This window comes from Neomonachus schauinslandi, chromosome 1 (assembly GCF_002201575.2).
Source record: "Neomonachus schauinslandi chromosome 1, ASM220157v2, whole genome shotgun sequence".
Lineage (NCBI taxonomy): Eukaryota > Metazoa > Chordata > Mammalia > Carnivora > Phocidae > Neomonachus > Neomonachus schauinslandi.
In genome coordinates this window covers 58,439,459-58,454,168 of record NC_058403.1, presented here as the reverse complement: position 1 = coordinate 58,454,168, position 14,710 = coordinate 58,439,459, and the positions used below count along the sequence as shown (strand labels likewise).

The 14,710-nt window shown below is 40.4% G+C and overlaps 1 protein-coding gene across 1 annotated transcript in view; it reads left to right on the top strand.

Moving 5' to 3' along the window:
* Positions 1-58: 58 nt before the first annotated feature.
* CCDC191 (coiled-coil domain containing 191) overlaps positions 59-14,710 on the top strand; it is an 82,501-nt gene continuing 67,849 nt past the window's right edge. Inside the window, exons 1-4 of the mRNA XM_044919722.1 lie at positions 59-148; positions 2,472-2,510; positions 9,288-9,429; positions 13,044-13,187. Of these exons, the coding sequence (XP_044775657.1) occupies positions 59-148; positions 2,472-2,510; positions 9,288-9,429; positions 13,044-13,187 (415 nt within the window). The remainder of the gene's footprint in view (positions 149-2,471; positions 2,511-9,287; positions 9,430-13,043; positions 13,188-14,710) is intronic.

The following is a 14,710-nucleotide window of genomic DNA, read 5'->3' as shown; positions in this document are numbered from 1 at the left end:
GCCTAGGCAACGGAGCGGTAGTTCCAGCATTGCGGTGGTCCGGGCCCGAACCTGGAAAATGCTTCTGGCGCCCCAGGAAAGGTCCTCCTCTAGGAAGAGGACGGGGCCGAATCGCTGGAAACAATTTACAAGGAAGCCGAGTCCTAAGGTGATCCATCCCAATCGGGAGCTCTGGGGGGGCGGGGACCGGCCCCGAGGCAACCGGCTGGGCTGCGCTACCTCCCTCTTCCCCCAGGGGCGTCCTTAGCTGGCTGCCCCTTGCCTTGACTGCCCTGGAGCCAGCATTGTCCTGGTGAAGGGGGCCTACGAACTTCGGGGTCTGGATAACTTACGGCTTTGTTGGGCAGTAGCGTGAAAGAACTATTTCCATTTTATTAAACAGGAGAGGTCTGGTAGTGCCCATCCCGGTGAAGAGAATTCTCGAACTCCCTCGCCTCGCATTCCCACCCCCGCAATTTTAGGGAATTTCTCGCACATTTCTTTCTTCCTTCCCTTCCCATTTCCTTCCCCTTCTCTTCCTTTCCTAATTTTAGATCGTTATTGGAGAGGGAACACCTTCATGTTAAGTACTCTGCCTCATATTCCTCCCCTTCTAATTTTTCATAAAGTATCAAAAATGAACTCAGGAATCAAGTGGATATTGGACATATCAATACTTGATTCACTTGAATTTTTTTGAATTCAACCAACATTTCCTTTTTATATCTGTTACCTCCTTTGATGCCTTAGCATCCAAAGACATGGAAAACTGGTAAGCCTATTTTAAACTTGAAACATACATAAATGTCATGTGCAAAGTCACAGTCACACGGTGTGTGCTTTCCACAGACTACCTTTTTAACAGTCACAAAAATAACTGCTTTAAATGTGAGAGTACCAAAATGGAGTGGTTTCTCAGCTTCCAGCTCCAGAGCACTTTCACCAGCTGTTTTCACCCTTAAGTTATACTTTCTTAAAAAAAAAAAAAATCTCTAGACACGTGGCATTTTTAGGGCTCTAGGCAATCGTGCTTGCAGTTTATTCTAAATATACCTATTAAATAATGCCCTGGACATATTCCACTTGGTGAATATCTTGGCCCAGATACCAGAGGGTGTAGATAGGAACACTAGAGAGAGTTGGAAACAGAGTCAGCTCCTATTGTAATGTGCTAGTTCCACAATAGATTGGAATTGTGATATAGATTTGATGATGAAATGTAAAAATTTGGGACAGTTTCTTAAGACTCCAAAAGGAAAGATTTTTGCTGCTAGTGCTCCTTGTTACTGCCTAGAGGGTAAAAAAAAAAAGCACAAGAGCTTCTTGAAGTTTAGTTGTGTTTTAATAGGATCAGCTCTTTGCTGCAGTGACAAAATTATTCAGCAGTACAGCTACATTAATTAGTTATCTTAAGGTGCTTTGAAGGTGAAGTGTTACGTAAGTGAAAGAGAGTATTATACCTTTCCTTCCTCCATGTGACGGTATGCTAGTTTAGATATTCCCTTCTTTATTTAAAGACCCACCTGAATTATTAGCAAAGCAAATACCTCTATTTGTTAAGTGACTGTTAGAGGGAATTCCACAAGCTTCTAAGAGTTTCAGAGAGTGAAGAAAGGAGGTATCCTACTGGTTTGATTTCTAATTTCAGATTAATATCTGACTGACCTGGGTAAAAATATATGTGATCTTTACTTCATTTTCTGCTTTGTAAGACAGAAGATTATCCCCCACTACATCCTCCCACCGCCAGCACCCCTCCCCCAATTATTACTGGACCAAACAATATTCCTGCTATAGGTAAGATAGGAAAGCCCCTTGCTACAGGTTGTTCTTGAAAAGAGGGACCCGACGAAAGGGGCATACCCTTCTCCAAGCAGATTTGCTTACGTGACATTTGAATAATCTGGCTCATTAATCAGTGCTTGTTTGGTTTTTTATAAAGATTGTATCTAGCATTCCTCTATTTTGGCTCTTGGAGAGCTTTATTTTTTTTAAGATATTATTTATTTATTAGAGAGAGAGTACGGGAGGAGGAGCAGAGGGAGAGAGACAAGCAGACTGCATGCTGAGTGCAGAGACAGACGCAGGGCTCGATCCCAGGTACCTGAGATCATGACCCAAGCCGAAATCAAGAGTCAGCTGCTTTAACTGACTGAGCTCCAGGTGTCCCTCTGGAGAGCTTTAAAAAAAAAAAAAATAATTCTGACACCTGGGCCCTATTCCAGACCAATTAAATTAGAATCTCCAGGTGGGCTTAGGCAGGAGATAAAAACAGAAGAGATCCCAGAGAAGGCTTCATGTTTCTTCCTCTGACCATCATTCTGTGTCCTTGCTGAACTTGCTGACGAAATGGCTTGGGGAAGGAAAAAGGACACTTTTCCATATGCTTTAGTCAGAAGGATAGATTAAAATGGCAAAGTTGAAAAAAAATAAAACAGCAAAGTTGATAAAGTTATTGCTGTGTATTAATATTCTCTGTATATTATCTACAGCCTGCCTTTGACCCTGACAATGTGGAACACTGGATTAAGGTAAGGATATTGCACAGTTAAGATAGAGTTAAGAGTCAGACATAATCTGATGGGAAGGAATACTGATAGACCTCCATTTTGCACATGTTTTGCTATTTTTCTCATGTGACTGTGTTGCTTTAGTTTTATATTCCTTAGTATTTTTTTTCATTATTCTGTTGCTTTTCATGAAAATATAAATGACAAGAAAATGGGTATAGACATGCTCTTTTTTTTTTTTTTTAAAGATTTTATTTATTTATTTGAGAGAGAGAGACAGAGCACAAGCAGGGGGAGGGCAGAGGGAGAGAGAGAAGCAGACTCCCTACTGAGCAGGGAGTCGACATGGGGCTTGATCCTGATCCTGGGACTCTGTGATCATGACCTGAGCCGAAGGCAGACGCTTAACTGACTGAGCCACCCAGGTGCCCCTAGACATGCTCTTTCAAATGCTGTGAGGATCCCATGAAGAGGACTAAAGGAGCAGGGGAGGAGAAGCTGTAAAAGAGGATGTGGTAGCCTTCTTCAGATACTAGAAAGACTGTACATTGATCTATGGGACCAGTGCATTAGGTGAAAGCTGTGCATGCATGGTAAGAATTTTCTAATACCTGGAGGGATCCAAAAATGGAGCGACATCCTCATAAAGAGGTCAAAAACTAATGATGTAATGTATGGTGATTAACATAACATAATTTAAAAAGATGTATTTTCTATCAATAGAAGTGTTCAAGTGGATTCTAAATGGCCACTTAATGTTAGGACTAATGAAGACTATGTTTGAGCATTCCGTGAGGGGGGGATTGAATTACGTAACTTTCTGAGCGCTTTTCCAGGCCTGAGATATGTGTTTTTGAGTCCAAGTACCATTTAAGTTGAAAGTACTATTAAACTACTTCAGGTGCATGCCTCTGAGTGTCAGTTTGGCAACTTGCCATACTCAATTCATTTGTGCAGCATATGTTTCAAAATCATGTGGCATTTTCCTGGGAAAATATCATTCTGCCTGGTAGTATTTTGAAGAGCTATTACTTATCAAAATTGACAGGCATTATAAGTCCAGATGGAACCTAGGCCAGATGTAATCACTGTTAACTATTTATTTATCCAGCCAGTATTTATTAAGTGCCTTCTAAGTAGTAGTCCACTCTGTTGAACACTGAAGATAAAACCGAGCTCTGGGCAGGTATAATCCCTGCCTTCCTAGAGTTTATAGTCCAGTGGAGATTAAACTTAATTAAAACCAGTGGGAGAATTAAAGATGTAATAGAAGCAGGTGGTGGGGACGCTAATCTAGACAGGCCAGAGAAGGCTTCCTGGTTCCTGCAGAAGGTCTGACTTAGAAGACCACTAAAACATCTGCCCTTGTGGAGGCCGGCCTCTGGGAAGCCCACTCCTCAGCCTCCTACTAAGCCTAGTTTCCATGTCCGTGCTGAGTGTCCCAGTGACAAGCCCCTGCAGGGCTCAGTTGCACATTTAGTTACTGTCTCCTCCAGAGGGAAAGATTTAAGTAAAAGAGAAGGATAAAATTCTGCTCTGACTTTATGCGCTTGTCAGACAGCTTGACCGGTTAGATTTTTATCATTCCTTTTATCATTCCTCTAAAATTTCCACAGTAGCTCTGTCTCCATTATGCCCTCAAATCTCCCATCTCAAAAAAAAAAAAAAAAAAAAAATCAGTAAGGCCTTACTTGACCCTGCAGTCCATTCTGATTATGGTACAACATCTTTTTCTTATCCAAGTCTTTGAGTGTATAGCCTAGACTCCTTGCCCTTGCATTTTTATTATCCTCTGCTGTCTACAGTAATTTCCTCCTGTTTCTGTTTCTCACTACTCCCCAGAAATGGTTGTCCTAAATGACTTCCTGATCAAATCCAGTGTTCTCTTCTTCATCCTCAAACTTTGTAAGGTTCGTTTGATCCAATTATCACTTTTTTTATTCTAGAAATTTTCTCCTTCGTTATCTTTTTATAACCCTGTTTTCTCTTCTCCTACTACTTTTCTGTTCACTCCTGTCTTCTTTTCTGATTTTGTTCCCTAATGTATCCCAACTCTGGGTGTATCCTAAATAGTTAGGACTTCTGAACCTAAGACTTCCAAATCCCCTTGAGTGCACCACTCTCTCAAAATCAGCTTAGACCTTGTTACATGAAAGAAGGGGGAGAATATGGAAAGAGTGTGAAGCATGGTGAAGATCAAGAAAGGGCTTTCTTCAGAACAAAAGAGATCACCGGGGCAGCAATGGGGACCTGGCTGAAGCAGGTAACCAAAGTCTTAATGTGGTACCCAAAATTGGTAGATCAGATTGACCCGGCCTTGAAAGTTTTCATTGGAGAGGTAAAGATACAAGTGATCTGAGGCTTATGTAAGAGAGTATCTGAATATCCATGCAGAGTAGGAAGGAGGGGACCCTTTAAAGATTTTATTTATTTATTTGAGAGAGAGAGAGAATGAGAGAGCATGAGGGGGGCAGGGTCAGAGGGAGAAGCAGACTCCCCGCCGAGCAGGGAGCCTGATGTGGGACTCGATCCCGGGACTCCAGGATCATGACCCGAGCCGAAGGCAGTCGCTTAACCAACTGAGCCACCCAGGCGCCCAGGAGGGGACCCTTTAAAGAACTCCTAGATTGGGAAGAGGAGGCCTATAGTGACGAAGGACATGGTTAGGTGCAACACCAATGTAGCGGAGGAGCAAAACAGGGAGATGGACAGGAGGCTTAAACAACTTACTTAAAACCAGTGGGAGAATTAAAGATGTAATAGAAGCAGGTGGTGGGGACACTAATCTAGACGAAGGACATGGTTAGGTGCAACACCAATGTAGCGGAGGAGGGGGAGCAAAACAGGGAGATGGACAGGAGGCTGATGTTGGGGTAGGTGTTATCAGCTTTGGGGTTGAACAATGGGAAATTCTGTGTGATGTGGTTCAGGATGACCATGTCAGTGGGTTGCAGAAGTACGATTGCGGGAAAGGCCGTTGGAATACAGGAGATGAAGCAAACCTTGAGGCTGAAATGTTGGTGAGTCTTCCTCAGGGACGCTGAAGTCACTTAGAATCAGGCAGATACTTGAGTAGAACTGTGAGTTCTGGGGCAGCTCACCCAAAATGCAACAATTCACCATGATTTATAATTTATCCTCATCCTGACTTGATAGACCCATCTTTTTACTCCTGTGCATTCTGTTACTTTGATACTTAAGCTTTCTAAACATTTTCATTGATTCTCTGTTCTGGAACCTTCAGGGATTATGCCATCTGATGAAACTGTAAATTCCAGATGGGCACTTATGGCCCTCTGTCAATCTAGCTGTAATATCAATCTACCTGTAACAGCCCCTTTGCTGATACAGGCGCCCCAGATGTAATATTTTAAACAAGGAAATACAAGACTATTTCTAATCCTTAATATCATCTAGTATTTTTTTTAACCAAAATCTTCATTTTAAGTGATATCCCAAACACTTGCTTTGTGAGAGCCAAGCAAACATTTCTCCTTACTCCCTTCCTTGTAAGTACCAGCCTGTGTCCTTCTTGAGTACCAAAATCAGTCTTCTCCTATGTCCAAGCTCTGTCTGCCTCCTTTGTTAAGAATCTGTACCAATTCCAATTCAGGTGAGATGACCTATCATACAGCGTTCTTTCTTTCACTCATAGCCTGAGGAACTAAGTCTACAATCCTGTTTTGTTGTTTATTTTTTTTGTGAATGTTGGTTTAAAAACTGAAAGTTGATCTATTTGTACATTATTTACATATGTGTGTAGATAACATACACAATGATACATGCGAGATTCATCTTGCTGTCTTAGAATTTTTAAAACCTTAAAGGGAAGGACTGTGTGCCAAGCATAATGTGACCATCCAATAAATGGCATATCGACCATCATAAATTTGGGTACATCAGAGGCCAAGAAATAGTATGGGAGACAGATCTCTCCAGTATGACCTCATAAAGAGTGAATGATATTTTCTTTATTCTAACCCTGATTAGATCATGTTTTCTTCTGATTCATATCTTTTCCTGTGTGTTCTATTTTCTACATCTTTTTCAAATTACCCTTAGCTTTTCAACTTTATTCCTCTGTTTCTAATTCAAACTTAATATACGAAACCCTTGAGAATTTAAAAGGTAAAGTCCCAGGGCACTTGGGTGGCTCAGTCATTAAGCATCTGCCTTCCGCTCAGGTCATGATCCCAGGGTCCTGGAATCGAGCCCCGTGTCGTGCTCCCTGCTCAGCAGGAGGTCTGCTTCTCTCTCTCCCCCTGCTTGTGTTCCCTCTCTTGCTGTCTCTCTCTGTCAAATAAATAAATAAAATCTTTAAAATAAAATAAAAGGTAAAGTCCCTGGCAAGTTTTGGCAGAGGTACTACCAGTCTTTCCATGAAGGGCAAGAGGAAAAATCATTTTCAAAATAGGTCAGGCAGCAATATAAACTGTGGGGCAAGTACAGCTTTTTAAAATAAATTTTAGGGGTGGCGCCTGGGTGGCTCAGTCGTTAAGCTTCTGCCTTCGGCTCAGGTCATGATCCCAGGGTTCTGGGATCAAGCCCCGCATTGGGCTCCCTGCTCAGCGGGAAGCCTGCTTCTCCCTCTCCCCCTCCCCCTGCTTGTGTTCCCTCTCTCGTTGTGTCTCTCTCTGTCAGATAAATAAAATCTTTAAAAAAAATAAATCTTAGGGGCGCCTGGGTGGCTCGGTTGAGTGTCCAACTCTTGATTTTGGCTCAGGTCATGATCTCAGGGTCCTGGGATCGCTGAGCGGGGAGTCTGCTTGTCTCCCTCTCCCTCTGCCCCTCCCTCGACTCATGCTAAGCTCTCTCTCAAATAAATAAATCTTTAAAAAAATAAAATAATAAAATTTTACATGTATTTATTTTTTAACTAACATTTATGGGGCACCTGTTATATGACAGTACCTATAATAGGTACTGGGGGTTTCACACATGAAGAGGAGGACAAACATGCCTGCTCACATTCTACTAAGGGGAGATAGTATATGGTAAAATATGTGACAGGGTCATAAGTGCTGTAGAGAAAGTCAGAACAGAGAAGGGGAATAGGGAGAGCCGTGAGGAGGGTGGTTACAGTTTCATGTAGGGTAATTCGAGAAAGCCTTACTACGAAGGTGACATTTGGGTAAAGACATGAGGAGGCAAGAGAAAGAGTTGTATGGCTATCAAGGGAGAGCAGTCCAGCAGAAGGGCAGTAAGCCAAAGGCGCTGAGGTGGGACTGTGCTTGGCATATTTGAGAAGGAATACACAAGGTCAGTGTGGCTGAAGTCAAGTAAGCAAAGGGATATAGCAGACGAGAAGGTTGTAGAGCTCACAAAGGGCCTGATGGTGCAGGACCTTGAAGCACATAGTAAGGACTTTGCTTTTTATTCTGAGTGAAATAGGGAACCATGAAAGGGGGTTTTTTTTGTTTTTTTTTGTTTTCCAAATTTTTTAATTTTTTATTAGAGCGAGAGAGAGCACAAGCAGGGGGAGCGGCAGGCAGAGGGAGAGGGAGAAGCAGGCTCCCCGCTGAGCAGGGAGCCCGACGTGGGGCTCGATCCCAGGACCCTGGGATCATGACCCGAGACGAAGGCAGACGCTTAACCGTCTGAGCCACCCAGGCGCCCCACCATGAAAGGGTTTTGAGCGGAGTTATGTGTGGCTTTCATTTCAAAGGGACTGTCTGCTGTGGTGGGAGACTATCACAGAAAACCTGTCAGGAAATTGTGGTGCCTTGGACCAGGTGAGAGCAGTAGAGGTGACAAGAAGGGGTCAGATCCTGGATATATTTTGAAAATAGAGTCAACAGATTTCCCAACAGATTGGTTGTGGGGTAAGAGGGAGAGAATAGATTCAAGGACGCCAAGGTTTTCATCCTGAGAACCGAAAGAGTGGCATTGTCACCTAGGTTGGAAGCCTGGGAATGCAGCAGATGTGGAGGAAAGCAAGTTTGTAGGGAGGGAGAAAGTCAGGGATTTAACTGTAAAAGAAGTTCTTTTTTTTTTAATTTAATTTAATTTTTTAAGATTTTTATTCATCTGAGAGAGAGAAAGAGCACAAGCAGGGGGAGAGGCAGAGGGAGAGGGAGAAGCGACTCCCCGCTGAGCCGGGAGCCCGATATGGGGCTCAATCTCAGGACCCTGAGATCATGACCTGAGCTGAAGGCAGATGCTTAACCATCTGAGCCACCCAGGCGCCCCAAGAAGTTCTTTTATATTGTGCAGGTAAACCAAAGTGCCAACACAGTTTGTCCACCTCCACCAATCCCATGAATTGGGCCATGTTTTTACTCTTGATTTAAAACCTTCTGGATAACTACAGTTCAGTGACTCTATCCCAATTTTATTGAGCCTGTAGTTTATTTAATATATGATGGGAGGTTCATTCCAGGGGTAGTAATTTGAGGAAGTATAGCTACTCTGCCTCTGCTTCATATTCATATGCAAATCCTAGTGGCAATGGGAGTTAATAAAATATTGTATTTTTTATTTAAAATAAAATATCCAGGTGTCATGATCCCATCACTAATGCTCTAAACAAAAGTTATCTAAAGTTTAAATAACCTTTTGTTCAAAAATAAACATTGTGAATACATGTTAAAATTTGGTAAAATATTGCAATTAATTTCATGTTTAAAAAATGAAATTATTTGGGGTGGTTAAGCCTCCAGAGTTCCTTTAAAAATGGAACAGTAGAAGTATCTTAGTAGGTGGTAGAAAGTCAGTTTTCTTGAGTAGGAGAAAAAATTCTTTAGCCCTAAACAAAGTTGTCATCATCTTAATGGATTTTTTTTTTCTGTGATATTGAAGAAGGTGGAGAAAACCTCAGAATTTGCAGTTTCAAAAGCATTTTCTCCTACAAATTCCAATTTGTCCAGAAGGCTTTGGAGCCAAATCATAGATTTGGAAACATCTGAGCAAATAGAGGATCATGATGAAGTCTATGCGGAAGGTAAGAGAATACATTTTTTTGCTGCAGTGTTAACAGTTCTTTAGAATACAGCTTATTAAAGCATAACCTATAATGCATTTCAAAGTACAGAATGGAAATTTTTCATTCTTTTGCGCTTAAGTTTCGTGTTTTTCCACCTCCCTGAAACTAATCTATCCTGGAGTGAACTCCAATATTACAAGTAAGGCTATATTTAAGGCTCATTCTGTCTCCTGAAATGGAACCACATCAAGAGGCAGGTTGATATGACACAGCTAACTAGTGAGTGTTATAAAGTATTCGTCCTGTGGCATGGAGGGCAACATGATCACTTGATCTAGTATTATGAGATCATTTGACCATTAGTTTGCAAATCCACTTTATTCTTTGTGAAGAGAGTCTAAGATTGATCTAACCTTCCTACCTCCCCAAAACATTTACTCCTCTGGAATTTAGTATTTTAGTTTCTGTTGCTCTTGGGAACTCCAGCATTTAGGGATGAATAGATCAGGAGGAACCAGCAAAGACTGGAAAGGAGAAGCCACAGAGGAAGAAAGTCAGAGTGGCCATGTCCTGGAAGCCAGCTTCCATTTGGATGATTGTCTCTTTTTATTCCATTAACTTATTCCATTAAATGTCTCTATTTATTCATAGCATGTCTTTATTCAAAAAATATATATATACATATATAATTATTTATGTTTATAAGAATGTATATGATAAAAACTTTTATGTTTATAATATAATCTATTATATATATTTAAAAAATTATCACTCTGTGTCAGGTACTATTTTAGGTACTGGGGGAACCTAAAATTTTGAACAAGAGAGGCAAAGCCCTTGCTTTCATGGGGTATACATGCTAGTGTGAGAATAAAGGAAACTTAAAATTATTAGGTAGTGATAAATCATTCAAGTTTGGACCTGAATAATAAGAAGGAGCCAGCTAAGCAGTAATGGAGGAGGGGCATCCTAGACAGAGGGAAAGGTAGCATCAAGAGTTAAAGTATAGACAAGCTTGGTGTGCTTGAGGAACTGAAGGAAGACCAGTGTGGCTGGAACATCCCAATGGAGATGAGCGTGCAGGAGTGAGCAGAAGACCTAGTACATAGGGCCTGTAGGCCTGGTAAAAGAATTTAGATTTTATTCTGAGTATGATGAGACATCATTGAAGGGTTTTAAGCAGTGGTACAACAGATCAATATTTTAAATATGAAAAGTGGATTATAGGGGAGAAAAGGAGGAAAAAGGGAGATCTGTGAGAGGCTGGTGCAGTGGTCTGGGTGAGCAGTAAAGGCCCTTGGTCTTGGGTGGTTGGTAGAACTGGAGATGGAAAAAGGAGATTGGTTCAGAAATTGGCAAGACTATGTCTTGCCCACCCCATCTCCCAACCCACTGTTGGGAATACACAATATACTTTAGCCTCTTAAAAGTTTCTGAGAAGTCATGCTGTCTAAAAACTAATGTTTACTTACCCCAAATCCCAAGCTTCCTATACCTGGAAACTCCTTTTAGCCTGAAATCCATATTCCTATCCTGAAGAGTTAAGTGATACACATTAGAAAGTACTAGTGTATGAACAGAACATGGTTTTCAAAGGTTTATATCCCTTTTTCTCCTCTCATCAATCATCTGTTAATATTCAATAAGAACCAGTGTTCTGAGGAACATATTTTGAGAAACTCTGCTTTAATGTAGCCTTAGAGCCTCTGATCCAACAGGAGATGTTCCTGCAGTTGAACTCTCCAAGGGTAGTTCACTTTCTTTGTGCTTTTGGGGCACTTCATAGCAAAGCCCTCTTTACTAATGAATGGCATTGAGTAGATCTGAATTATTCTACATATAAATTATTCTACGTATAAATGTCTGACTTACTGTACACAGGGTTACTCAATAAATATCTGTCCCCTTTCTCTACCTTCCTCTGAAAGCCAATAATATTTATTGCTAGTATACTTTTTACACTTGGTTTCTACTATCTTGATTCATTCTTTTCTATTTTATATGTCCCGCATTCCTATCTAGTTTAAATGCCTTTTGGCCTCATTTAATGTAAGAAACATTCCATTCCCTCAGAGCTATATGATCATGGTAACAGTGATGAAGATAGTGCTGAAATATATACTTTTCTTCTTTGAAACCCCTATGCCCTACCCATAGAGCTGTTTGATAATGATGATAGTGATGAACGTATTGCTAAAGTAGACATTTTCTCTCATACCTATATATTTAAGATTTTCTGAATATCACCAAGAAAGAAATTCAAATAGAAGTTGGCTTCCAGGAAATCACACTATTTTGATTTTCCTCCTACCTCAATGGCCTCTCCTTCCTAGTCTGCTTTTCCGGTTCTGCCTTATCTCTTCAACCCCTAATACTGGAGTTCTTCAGGGCTTATTCCTGGAACCAGTTCTCTACCCATCTTCCTCTTTTGGTGCTCTCATCCACTTCTGTGGCATTAAATTCTATCCATATGCTGATGACACCCACATTTATTTCTTGAGCTTGGACCTCTCCCCAGAAATCCAGAGTGGTATAGCCAATACCTGTTTGACATTCTTATTTGTATGTCTCCTAAGCATTTCAAACCCAACTAGTCTAAAACTGAATTCCTGATCTTCCCTCCTGACGTGCTTCTCCCTCAGCCTTCCCTGTCTCAGTGAATGGCATCTCCATTTTTGCAGTTGCTTAGGCCAGAAACCTTGCAGACTTCTTTCATTTCCCGTATCTACTACATCAGCAAATCCATCAATTGCATCTCAAAACAATACTTTCTAAAATTGGACGATTTTTAATACTTCCTCTCCAGGTCCAGGCTACTGTCACTTTCCTGGATTATTGCATTTGCCTCCCAATTGGTGTCCCCTGCTTCTGTGCAAGGGATTTTCAACCTCAGCACTGTTGATGTTGATTTTCAACCTCAGCACTGTTGATGATATAACAGATAATTATCTTTGGGGTGGGGGCTGTTCCATGCATTGTTGGATGTTTAGCCACATATCTGCCCTCTGCCTACCAGATGCTAGTATCATTTATCCCTGTTATGATAACCAAAAATGGCTCCAGACATTGCCAGATGTCCACTGGGGGGCAAGATCATCCCTGATCTAGAACCAGTGCTCTAAATCTGATCCCCACATTACCTCTTTACTTTATCTCCTGTTATTACCCCTTCACTCACTCCTTTCTAGCCACACTGCCTCCTTTCTACTTCTCCAACACTCTGGACATTCTATTCCTTAGGACCTTTGCAAATGCTTTCCCTCTGCATGGAATAACCATATGGCTCACTCCCTCACTTTCTTCCCTTCTTTGCCCAGATGTCTTCTCAGTGAGGCCTTCTTTGAACCCCAAATTTAAAACTATCAATACCTACCTTCCATTTCTTACACACCATTTCTCCTTTGCCTGCTCTGTTTTTCAGATTTACTTATTTTTTGTCTCTCTTCAATTAGAATGTAAACTTCGTTGGTGATAAGTTTTATTTGTCCTATTTGTTGCTCTTTTCCCAGCATCTAACACAGTACCTGACACATGATAGATACTCAGTATTTACTGAGTGAATGAAAACAGTGAATGAAGAAAGTCTTTGAAGTAATAGGAATATTAAAAAGATTTTTTTGTTTTATTGATAGCTCAGGAGCTAGTCAATGACTGGTTAGACACCAAACTTAAGCAAGAACTAGCAAGTGATGGTGAAGATGGTGCTGAAGACACTGTGTCAAATATCCTTCCTGTGCCGGAAGCCAGTGATCATTTGAAATATGACAAGTTTGATGGTAAGAACTTGTCTGATTGTTCTAAGCTTTAACATCTAATGAATGTATCTAAGAAGTCTTTTTAATTGTTTTAAATAATAAATGCTATATTATTTGACTTTTCTGTGATTTGATTAGTTTTATAATTGGCTTTAATTTTTCTTGGTTCAATTTAAATTACTTATCTGTATCCTCAGTATGTTCATGGTGTTTTTTAAATTAAAATATTCTATTTGTAATTCTTATGATTATAATAGCAATTAATGCTCTTTGAGTGTCTCTTCCCATATATTGTTGGATGACTCTACTCTGATGGGGCTACATTTAAACATTTTATATTTATAAAAGAGTTTACTACTTGTACACACAACTAGTGAGTGAGGGTTCCTCGAATGTACTCAGAATTTGGTATTTTTTTTCCTCAGCATAAAGGTAGGCCTGGTGATGGTGGTGGGCAGCAGCTCCTCATGTGTGACTCACACACCCTTGGCAATCTCACCTGGCAGAATTCCCCTTGTTTAGGACTCTACAAAAATCTACAAAATCCCCAGCCTAGGAATCACAAAGTCATGAGCTCTTAAAGTTAGAGGAATCCTTCTAGATCACCTAGTCTGATCTCCCTGCTTCACCCCCTCAGATAGAGATCCTTCTGTAGTATCCCTCACGTGGGGTGATAGAATCTCTGCCAGCACATCTCCCAGGATAGAAGGAGCCCATTCACTTGTTGTGGGGCTCTAATCCTCATACATTTTTCTCTCAGGAGAATTAGGAGTTTGACCTCTGTAACCCTTTAGTGTAAGAGAAAATAATACCATGTTCCCTTTCCCAAGAAAAGTAGTATTGTTGTTGTTGTTGTTTGCACGTGATATAATCATGTCTGATCTCTCATATACTTCAATGTTCCTGGCTTAAATATACCAATTCTCACAGTAGTTCTTTATATCACATTGTTTCTAAATCTTATCATGCTGGTTGCCTCCTTCTGGATGTTTTCTAATTTATTAATGTCATTATTAAAGTGAGGCATTTTCATACTTCATATTTATTCTGAAGCATATACGGAATATAGTGAAACTGTGACTCCTTTCATATGGTGCTAATAGATCTAGTTATATTTCTTTACCAGGCCTCATTCATCTTATGCTTGTAGAGTTTTTTGTTTTATTTTCCTTTTTTTTTTTGATTGAAACATTCCTAATATGTAGCCATTTAAAAAGGATGTTTACCAAAAATATTGATTAATGGGATTATCTCAATAGACTCAGAAAAAGTACTTGACAAAATCTGACAACCATTCCTGATAAAAATGCTCAGCAAACTAGTAATAGAAGGTAAATTCCTCAACCTGACAAAGGGCATTTACTGAAGACATACAGAAAACAAATACCAAAATGACAAACATAAGCTATACGTTATCAGGAATTACATCTAATGTAAATGGATTAAATAGTCCAATTAAAAGACAAAGATTGGCAGAATGATTTTTAAAATACGACATAATTATATGCTATCCACAGGAGACACAATTTAGATTCAAAGACACA